Source organism: Volvox carteri (genome assembly GCF_000143455.1).
Source record: "Volvox carteri f. nagariensis unplaced genomic scaffold VOLCAscaffold_110, whole genome shotgun sequence".
In the NCBI taxonomy this organism is placed as follows: Eukaryota; Viridiplantae; Chlorophyta; class Chlorophyceae; order Chlamydomonadales; family Volvocaceae; genus Volvox; species Volvox carteri.
In genome coordinates, this window is record NW_003307653.1 from 113,163 (window position 1) to 124,321 (window position 11,159).

The window sequence follows — 11,159 nt, forward strand, 5'->3', positions numbered from 1 at the left end:
GTTTATCGTAGCGCTTTGGCGCACCCAACGTGGAGTGTTGGCGCCGGAATGTGCAGCTGAACTCCTGCGCTATGAACCTGAACCAATGGTGCACGTTCCCAGCCATGGACATTTTGACAGAACACCCTTGTACGTTCTGCCATTCTAACCACAGCATTATAATTTGTTGCTGTGGCCGTCCTTCGAACATAACAGTCCTTCCCCCCTTAGGACGCGCGATTTGCAATAGCAGCCAGTGTGCAATTAGATATGTAGACCTCTGTGATGCGAGTTCTTCCTCAGTCGAGATCCGCTTCAACGAGCGTTTGTCGCTTCAGTCTGCTTCGGAACGAACACAGCCGGGCGGAATTTGACGCTAGAGGAAATAAGCCATAGAGCAAGAGAAAAATATCTCGCGGAAATAGAAAATAACCCTGGTCATTCCCCTGATTTACGCCTAAAGAGAAAGCCGATATTACAGCACCTGTGTAAACGTAAGGAGTAGGTTTGTAGCTGGCAAGGGATGGGGATGGGACCCTGGCTGACAGCTTTCGGATCTGAACACAGCTGCAGGATGGGGATGGCCCTGGTCGAAGGGATTGGGAAGGGACCCTGGCTGGCAGGATGAGGATTGGGGGAACACAGCTGCAGGATGGGATTGGAAACCCTGGCCATAGGATTGGGGATGGGACCCAGGCTGGCAGGATGGGAAACCTGTCTCAAGGGATGGGATTAGCACCGGGCCCCTAAGATGGGAGATGGGAGTCGGTCACCCCAGCCAGGATGGGGGGATGGCTGACCACTACCACCCCCCGGGATTGGGGGATTAGACCGTTTTTGCAACCCTCTGGCAGGACCCCAAAACAGTTGTATGGCGAAATCAACTTTCTCTAGTCCATGGCCTCCCGGCTTTGACGGACACCCCCGCACTCGTGCGGAACTTGCAACTTGTAACTTTAATATATTTGATAGGCTATCAACCAGCGTTATTTTTTTGCGGAACGCTATCTTCGTCCACAAACATATCTGAGTTCCGGCCCTTGATTTATCGATAGAGAATTAGAATAGCTTTCAGACGCAATTTAAAGCGCGGTGAAATAAGATGAAATGTTACACTATAACTGACTGACGGACGGACTGACGGACGGACTGACGGACGGACTGACGGACGGACTGACGGACGGACTGACGGACGGACTGACGGACGGACTGACGGCAGTGAACCTAGGGGCTCGGGCCCCCGAATGGCGCTTCGCGCCCGGGGCCTCGCCCAAAAACACTGCTATCAACAAGCATAGGTAGTGGATAATAAACCTTCCGCCGCTAAGCAGGTTGGTCCGCTTGCAAAGGGAAACCCAAGGCATTGGCCTCGTTTTTCCAAGCTCGCGTATGTAGGAAGTCGCCATAGTACTGGCACCTCGAAAAAACCTATCTTTGCTACTACAGGCCTCACTCCCGGTCGACCCGTGCAGCCTGGTCCCACCCGACGAATACACTGCTGCCTCCATGCGCCGCTTGCACTCGCGCGTTGTTCCTCCGAAGACGAGTACTTCGCACTTTGCGATATTTGCCGCCATGCCAGTCGCCTTGCAGACGCGGAACCATGCGGTGCGGCATCTGTGCTGGGGTCGAGGGCCTAATTAAGCTCCGACCGCCAACTGCGTAACATGACTGACAATGGAAGACGACGGAAAGAAGAACGCATACATTGATAGAACTTCAACAAGTTTTTGGGTGTTGAAATCTGCAGGAAATGCGACCGCCCGACTGCGCGAGCCGGCGACCCACTTGCCGGCCCTCTCAGCAGCCAAACTTGCCAAGTCTTTTTCTTTTATTTGATATGATTTCGTTCATCCATTTTATTATTTTCTTCCATCTTCAGTCCTGTTCCGCAGGGCCAAGGACGCCAGCGCAAGCAAACCGCGCTTCGCACATACGAGTAAGCGCGGCGCTCCGGGCTTTCGCAAGCCGCCCTTTCCACGGCCATCACTAATGCATTTTGAATCACGTTTATGCGAGGGGCTGCTTAAAAATGCCTTCAAAAATTGCTGTGCAGTACAGCAATTTCTGATTGTATTTCATGGGGAGGTCGAAAGTCGGCTGAAACCGCTAGCGGGCGTACGTAAGGTAGAGCTACAAGTTGACGAATTGTTTCTCAGCTCCAGAAAGTTATGCGGTTCATATAACCTGGGACGCTGGGACCGTCCATGGCGGACGCTCCGCCGGACGGACGAGCGTCCGGCACAGCTTGCCTCGCGCACATACCCACGCATGCCAACATAGTCATAATCGAAACAAAATACATTTCATTGTAGTGAATCCTGGTGCTCGCGGCGCGCGCAGGCGTGGAGCGCGCGCAGATATTCCTTGCGCAAACCGGCAGCGCGGCATGCAATCTGCGTCCAGATGAGCCCATTTCCCTAGAAATTTGCTGGGCATGTTGTAAATTGAAAATATATTACCTTTTCATAGAAAATGTAATGCTACGCACAATACTGGGGGCTACGCCGATGCAAGCGGTTGGCACCAGTGAATGCCTGAAATGTAAACAAAGCTAAAACTAGCAGTCAGGTATGTCAATTAAATTATAGGAAACATATTCATGTGGCGGTTTGGGGCCTGAGGTACGTCCATGGCAACAGCGGCTCGCGACTTGGACAACACAGCCATGGGCGATTTAGACCCATGGCTGTGCGTTCCAAGTCGGGCAGTGCAGCGGGGCCATTTGCAGAGGCTTTGGTAGGAGCAGCGCCTTTCACAGTACCGTTTGCAACACCATTGGCTCGCGGCGTAGCCATTGGGAGGGCCATTGGGAGGGCCATCCCAGGTATCTATCTGTCCACACCTCTGCCTCTCGCCATGCCCTGATCCTCCGCATCCACATCCCAGGAGGTGCACGCGGTCTGAGCCCGCACCACAACAAGGAAGTTCCAGGAAGTGTGTACGTCCTAACCCTGCACAGCGTGGGCGTGGCAGAGGGCAGTGGCGCAGGTCTACACGCAAGAATGGGGCATCCAGCCCGGATGCCATCATCGCTACTGCTGACTTCAGTGATGGCGACGGTGGTGGTGATGGCGGTGGTGACGGTGGTGCTGATGTAGCAGTGATGGCAGTGGTGCAAGCAGTGCTGATGATGACGATGATGATGATGATGATGACACGAGATATCTTCTCATCACCTAAAATGGCGCAGGGCATCCATTTCTGGTGCTGCTGCAGGTCTTAGTGCTGAAAACGGTAGTGAAGGCGTGGTGCAGGGGGGCCAGGTACTTGTTATCCAGGAAAAAAAATCGCTGCATGATGAGGCAGCTCAGGCTGGGGTTACCCTGGAGCAGCAGGTTGCGGCAGCCCATCCGGAGCTGGGGAAAAAGGGGTAGCCAACCACGTGGTAAAGCTCATCAGGCAGCAGTGGGCACAGCTTTCACCACCTGTGAAGGCTGAGTGGATGCAGCGGCCGCAGAGGGGGAGGTGCTGGCTGGCGGCGTGGTAATCTTGCTGGCGAGCTGTGCAGCAGCTGGCGCAGCCGGCAGCAGGTTGTGGAGCAGGTGAAGGCGCCTTGACGCTGGCTGCCGGCGGTGGATACCGATAGGGGCATTGGGAGCATTAAGTCTGCATTTCTGTGACATTCTGTGACGGCCTCCGCTGTCCATGGATCCAGACCACTATTTATTCGCTGTGTATGACTTGTTTCGACCTTTTCTTTACACATGACCCTTTGGCTTTTGTTCTTTGTATAGTATGTGGAGTGTGGTGCAGAAAAATTACCTCAGTGCATCGTTGTTCTGGTTGTTTAAGAAGGGCACCGTCGCCCTGGGCTGTATAAGCAGGCACCTGGAGCACTGTGTCTGTGACATCTCGCTTCATAAGGAACATTAGGAGTTCAACGGAGTCTCGCCTTGTAACTGAATAGGTGTCCCATCTACAACCCGTCGTCATTACAATAGTCAGCCTATCTTCCTTCCAGGACACAAATATCAACATCAACACGGAGGGTATCACCCAGGGTTCGTCATCTGTCATCTGGGGGTGGGTGTTATGACTTGCTTGTGTATCACCCTACCCTTAAACGAGAGCACTCATTTAACAAAACCGTAAAGAGTTGTGAAGTGACCTACTTGATGTGCGTGAGATGCAACATGCATCCCCACTGACCCAAAGGCGCTTCCTACCGGAGTCACTGGAGTTACGGCACATTATTGGAAGAGTGGCAGGATCCTCATAGCAAAGGAACATGACCGACGTGATTCATGCACACCAAGGCTGTCTTTCCTCAGCTTTTCCAACGGGTGCCCATGCATCTCAGGTGAGGCTGCTGGGAACTCAAACTTAACAGGCCTAATGGCCGTGAGCACGCTGCGTGTACCTGCAGGCTTTGCGACTGCGGAAGGAGTAAAAATGAGCTGCCATGTCTCTTGTGAGTGGCCACCTCCTGGTGAGTTACTGGTGCAGCGCGAAAAAGACCTTGGCTTGGGAGGGCGCACTCTGCACAAGATTAATGCCGAGGGCCCCTTACTTGGCTAGTTCCCTTTGGGGTTTAGGAGGCCAGCAAGCAGGCATCGAGCCCAGGAGAGCGGGGGAGGACTGCAACGCTCGGCGTCGTTATCACAGCAACAGGATCTATCAATGAAGATGCATGATTTCAAGTCATGTCATGGTTAATACAGGTTAAGAGTTTTCAGGCAATCATCGCGGTTCCCCAACCTCGGTGCGGGAGCGGATCCCTTTCGTCAATCTCAGCAACCGTGTGCCTGCCAACAGTTACCTCGACGTCTACAATCCGTAGCAACCAAGCTGCTTTACACTACCATTGGCCTACAACGGGAAAAAGATTATTACGGGTACCGTCCAAGGTCTGATCCCGCGTTGCTCGTCCAACAACCATTTGGAATGATTCTCGGAATGTTGCCAGAATTCCGTTACCAGAGTTCTTCACCTGCAAGCGGCAACATGGGTTATTCTGTTTCCGGCAACCCATGTACGCTGGTCTTGAGCTCCGTGCGCCAACAACATTTTGCTAGGCTAAGCAAGTCCAAGGACGGTGCATTCCCTCTTCAACTTGTGCAAAGGTACCTATATTCGTCATCACTTATTCGCATTCGTTAACGCGCGGTCACTGCGTACTATGTTCTTTTGAACCTGAACCTTATCCGTTCGTTAACATAACAAAAGCCGTTGTTAATCTGTCGCAGCTTCAGACCCCGGGCCGGTATAAGGCAATGCCCTACAACGAACGCTCTGCAGCCATCCCGCACAGGTGCGCTTGTGCAGCTGACACTCCTTCGGTGCAGTCGCAACGACCTCCTGGCATGGGTGCTTGTCATGGCATACCCTTGGCTCTGTGCCATGCGATAATATAGTGCAACAACAACATAACTTCTTGCATTAAAGACACATACAGTATCACATCTTGTGTTAACTGAAAAAGTGCCTCCAATTGCAGCTATTGGTAAGGGCTGTGAACCAACGTTCATAAGGTTCCCTCATTCTGCCCTTTCTAACAATCCAGCTTAACACCAGGCACACCAACATTCTGTCCCAGTTCCGCTCCTGCATCCCCGGGTCAACCCGTAGTCGCACATGAACCTCCCCCTCCCATCCCCAACCCTCCCCTACCAACCCCACGCCAACCAACCCTACAGGGCAACGCAATCGCTACGACCAACTGCCGTTGCACCCACCATCAGCCAGTCGCCTCCGCAGCAGCTATGGGCGCGGAGGTCGGGGGCCCCGTCTGGCGGCACCCTCTGAAGAGCTCCAGGGGCGGGGGTCGGTATTGGCGGCAGCGGCGGCGGCGGCAGCAGCACTGTCAGCTGGAGGCGGGTTCAGTGGGAAGGGCCGGGGGCCTGGAGGTGGCAAGGATGGTGGAGGGGTGGAGGTGCTGTCCGAGACAAGGTGGGTGAAGGTGCGGGTGATGGCGGTGGGGATGGGGGTGGAGAGGCGGCCGGGGGTGGGTGGGCGAGGTTGTTGCAAAAGGGTTGGCGTGCGGTGAACTGGGGGTGTGTGGCGTCCTTATACGTGTACATATATACGTACATACATATGTACATACATACGTACATACATCCGCACGTACATACATACGTACGTACATACGCAAACAGACGTGCACACATACTCACTGGCCGCCCGCCTGTCCTGTCGTTTTTCCGTACGGACCTGCCCCAAGCTTGGTGATGCTTCCATGCCGTACTGCGATACCGTATCATCACACGTCAAGACCCGTCACCGTTCCATTGGGCGGTACAATTGCCTATCATACTTGTCGTACTCTAGAAATAAGCTTTGCATGTGGGTCTGATGTTGTGCTTCCATCGTTATGCACAGATTCGAGGATGTACGACTGCATGCGAGGGTGGAGCGGCAGGGTGGGGAATACAAGGTACGGGGGCAGGGGAGATGGAGGGGTGCGATGGATGGCAACAAATACACAGGTGCGCACAGAGAAGAAGGGTTAGGAGTTCGCATACATACATACGCACATGACACGATACGACAGACCCGCCCAGGCACGGCATTCTGTGCCCTCTTGGGGAAGGGCACAGCTCCGTTGGCACATACACACAGAGACACGCGCGCCACGTGCACATCTGCCTGCAGCTTTGATTTTATTTTCTCTTCGCGCAGTCCGGTCTCCTTTCCAGGACACACCTACCCCACACACTGCTACTGTGTTTTCATTTTCCCCCTCCTTCTCCCCCTTCCTCTCCTTCCATTCGGATGTCGGCGGTCTATCCTTTACTTATTTGCTTATTAATGTATTAATAAATCCCTCTCCTCCCGCCCTGGGTCCCTCCATCCATCCCTTTCCCGCTCACCTTCACTCTCCCGCCACCACCCCCTTCGCAGGTCGTCCTGCAGCTGCCCTCCCCCGCCTCCCCCCTCTCACCCCCCTGGGTTCTCCATTGGGCGCTGGACGAGTGGTCCCCACCCCCCCTGGACTGCTGGCCCCCGGGGACCGCGCGTGCGGAGGGGGAAGGGGGGCGGGATGACGGACCGTGTCAAACACACTTCCCGCCGGATGGGCGACTGGAGATCAGCTTTGCACCGGTATGAGGATGCTGTTGTATGTGCGTATGTATGTATGTATGTATGTCTACGTGTAAGTTGCGCGAATGTGAAGTAGGGTATATGTCTGTAGTGCGCGTATGTATGTGTTTGTGCAAGGGGGGGAGAGAGGCGACTCGGGGGCTGTTTAAGGGGGCTGGATGAACTGGACAGGACAGGACGGGGGGAATGGGGGTGGGGGAGTTTGGGGGTCATAAGGGAGGCTTGGAGTGACGACCGTTGCCGATGTATGTATGTACGTACGTGTGTGTGTGTGTGTTTTGGCCGCTTATGTTAGGGCCAATGTCCGTGCCATGAGGCTGTTTAAAACCCTTCAACTCCCGGCCCTCACCACGCACCGGAAAGAGGTTTTCTCATCCTCTGTTTTCCCGGCCCCCCGCGACACACACATACATACACACACACTCACACGCACACGCACACAGGGCACCTGCCCTTCTCGAGTCGTGTTTGTGTTGAAGCAGCCGGCGGCGGAGGGCAGCGCTGATGGCAGTGGCGAGGTATGGTACAACAACGGCGGATCCAACTATGTCGTACAGTTGCGGGCGCCTCCGGTCGAGACGTTCATTGAGAAGGCAAGGCGGGTGGGGGTTGGAGGTGTGTGTGTGTGTGTGTGTGTGTGTGTGTGTGGGATGGGGGGATGTCTGAGGTGTTGTGGGTGTGAGGTTGTGTCTTTGAACCAGGTGGTTGCGGATGCATTGGGTTCCGTTGGAGTTTCGGTTGCAAGTGGTTGCGGATGTTGATGACGGGGGTTATGGGCGTGCGGGTAGCTGGGACCTGCTGGTTGGGGTTTGGGGGGAAGGACGGAGGGGGTCTAGAGCTCCGTTCTCCGAACATGCATGAATGACCGACCGCGCTGTTGTTTGTTGCACTTCCGAGAAGACGTTACAGCAAAGGCTAGAGACCGGAGGAGAGAAAGGCGAATATGAAGACACGTACCCCCGTAGGAAAGTCTAAGCAAGACAGCAGGACACCGCCACGTTGTTCAGCAGTCCAGATGGTCTTTTCATATAACTACCTTACCATATAACTTCCTAATCTACATCGCCCCCTCTGTATCGTGTCTCTCTGCTAGCGCAGCGTGACCGCCTGTTCCCCGCACAACCCGGACCACACCGGGCACCCCGGCTTTTACGGACACACCCGCACTTGTGTGCAGAACTTGTAACTTGTAACACACGTACACACACGCGCTTTCCCCCCCTCCCCCTCCCCCGCTCCCTGGTTTCAGGTTCTTGCTGCCGAGGGCAGCTACACGCACTGGTCATTGGCTCAGAGGATGATGCTGACCGGCGAGGTGCTGGACGCGGCGGATGCAGCGGGTGCGGTGTGTATGTGTGTATATATGTGTGTGTATCTGTGTGTGTGCGAGAGGGTTGTGGTTATGGGGGGAAGGACGGGGGTCGGGATGGGACGGGAAGACAAGTTCGATCTGCGGCTTTGAGAGGAGGGGGTCGAGGAAGGGGACTGGTCTGATTCTTGTACATCGGGTACTCTCCCCCGTCCTTCCCTTTGCAGACCGACAGACAGAGAGACACAGGTCCGCATAAACCCACACAGAGCCATGCACGCACACATACATACACATATTCATGTGTGGCCGAAACGCGGCGCACGCACATATACACATACATACATACGTACGTACGTACGTACATATTGCTGCGTTGTGTGTTGGCAGTCTGAGTCCGGGTGGGGAGCACACAAGACTAACCGACTTGTGCTGTGTGCTCCCGACCCTTGCGCTGTGTTTCGGCTTCGGCCCCCGGCTTTTGCAGCCCACAGTGTAATATAAGTTATACATATATACATACATTCAACCACCAGAGACGCCTCACATGTCGGCCCCACCCCCTTCGATAGGTCCGGAGGGAATGGCGTTCATCTTCACATGGCTACGTCTAAGCAGTACACGTGTACTGGATTGGTACCGCAACGCCAACTTCCAACCGCGTGACGTGGCTGCCGTACAGCAGCATGTCGGGGAGCGCATGGCGGAAAAAGTATGTATGGCAGTGTACGATAGCTTGTACAGCGCATGTACGGCCAATATTACGTACGGGACATGACAGGGTTACAGAGGGTGTTTACAAACAGCGGTGGATTAACCCGCTCTCCCCAGTCCCCCCCCCTTCTTGCCCTGGCAGCTGCTTCACTCGTTTGTGGTTCGTCTTCCCCCCCCCCCCCGCAACCCAACTAGGACACCAGGCAGCATGCAGCTGCTGGCCGCCGATATGAAAAGGCCTCGCCGGCTGCTGGAAGTGCGCTTTATCAACCAACTTTTACTTTAACGTGTGCCGTACTGTACGACAGGTACTGCAGCCCGCTCCGCTAACTCACCTTCCGATGCTCACCGACCCCCCCACCCACCCACCACCACCACTACTACAGCCATCACCACGTCCCCCCGGGGAGCGAGCACTGCCGGATAGCTCCCACCCGGGTTTCCTTTCGGCGGCTCCCCTCCCCTCCCCTCCCCGCGGGAAATCCATTAGTCCTAAAGCTTCATACATACATACTTCGATACATACATACATGCACACACCCTTTTCCTCCTGCTGCCCGTACCAGGCCCGTTCCTCCTCCCACCCCCTCAACCGCCTGCTGGCCCGGGGGGCCCTAGCCGGTCTGCCTCGGGGCGGGGGCAATGGGGACGACATACGTATGGGCATACTGCACATCATGAGGGGCTACGGTATACGGGAGGGGCACAGACCGGTGAGTGATTGTGTGTGTGGGGGGGGGAGGTGAGGATTTGGTTTTAGGAAAAACCCTGTTGGTGGCGGTGGTGATGTGTGTGTGCGTATGTAAGTGTGTATGTATGTATGTGTGGATTTCCGGTGGTTTAGTTGGAGGGGACGATGAGTGGTGGTGGAAATGTGCGCGGGAGACCCTGCTCGCTCCAGGGATGGCGGGCAGCAAGGGGGACGCCATGTGTTGGTCTGTGGGGCCCGGATATGGGGCGCGAGTGCTCCCACTCACTTGGCTTTGGTGGTTCGTCTTACCCCGGCCTCACCGCCGTCTGCAGCCCTTTATTGGGGGGGGCTATAAAGGAAGCAAAGAGGACGATAACGGGCCGTATATTTATTTAATAATAATTGTGAAATAAATGCTGCCGCTGGCGGGTGCTGTTTCGCATTACCAAGTGTCGTACTGCCGTACTGATGGTGTTTCTTTCGACATAATGAAAACGACCTAAAATGCATGCACTCCCATACACACACAACACACACCCTCTCTCTCGCACATACATACATACATATGCACACACACTCGCAGGGTCACGACGAGCCTTTCCTGGAGCAGTGGCATCAGAAGCTGCACACCAACACCTCCCCCGATGACGTCATCATTTGTGAGGCGTATCTCGCCTTTCTGCACAGGTGGGCATGTCTGTCTGTCTGTCTGTCTGTGTACATATGTTTACGTCCGTATTCTGTTATAGGTTCCGGTGGGTGGGGTGGGGTGGGGTGGTGGAGTATGATGGCCTACGAACAACCTTATTCTGCAATTAAACAAGGAATTGCAAAGTAGAGGTTGGGAGAGGGGGCAAGACAGGGGGAAAAGGGGGTGAAAAAGGTGCACATACACACATACACACATGCACATACACACAGTCCCGGCACGACAGATATGCTAAGGCAGGGGGGAGGTTGTCCCGAAACATAGCATCGGGCGAGAGGTAGCCCGGACTGCCAGCAGGCTAGTACTGGTTGCACTGATAAAGCTATATACCCCCCCACTTGGCGTTATCCTACACGATCACACCGCAGCAACCACCTTAACTGCTGCCCCCCTGATCCCCCTGCCGTACCTTGTGCCGTACAGCGGCAACCATGACGACTACTGGCGGGTGCTTTGGGAGCGCGGTCGGCTCTCCCGGGAGCAGCTGGGGTCCTGGCCTAAGCCGCTGACGGGTGTGTATGTGTGTATGTATGTTGTTACAGGGTGGTATAGCTTCACCAGCGGCCCCCTTTCCCTTGAAGGCAGTTGGCCCTGCTCTCCCCTGCTAGAGGGGCACCCTAATCCGTTCACCCCATCCGACTTCAGAGTGTATTCGTTGGGTTCGGCAACTCACCACCAGCATCCAACCAAATCTAGCGGATCAACGGCGC

The 11,159-nt window shown here is 54.9% G+C and overlaps 1 protein-coding gene across 1 annotated transcript in view; it reads left to right on the forward strand.

The window, feature by feature from the left end:
* Window positions 1-4,374: 4,374 nt before the first annotated feature.
* Window positions 4,375-11,159, forward strand: part of VOLCADRAFT_120077 (uncharacterized protein) — a gene marked incomplete at both ends in the record, with an annotated part of 17,466 nt that continues 10,681 nt past the window's right edge. The window contains 10 exons of the mRNA XM_002958875.1: window positions 4,375-4,411; window positions 5,619-5,871; window positions 6,304-6,358; window positions 6,826-7,026; window positions 7,470-7,628; window positions 8,276-8,366; window positions 8,908-9,047; window positions 9,616-9,762; window positions 10,324-10,427; window positions 10,873-10,961. Coding sequence (XP_002958921.1) covers window positions 4,375-4,411; window positions 5,619-5,871; window positions 6,304-6,358; window positions 6,826-7,026; window positions 7,470-7,628; window positions 8,276-8,366; window positions 8,908-9,047; window positions 9,616-9,762; window positions 10,324-10,427; window positions 10,873-10,961 — 1,276 coding nt within the window. The remainder of the gene's footprint in view (window positions 4,412-5,618; window positions 5,872-6,303; window positions 6,359-6,825; window positions 7,027-7,469; window positions 7,629-8,275; window positions 8,367-8,907; window positions 9,048-9,615; window positions 9,763-10,323; window positions 10,428-10,872; window positions 10,962-11,159) is intronic.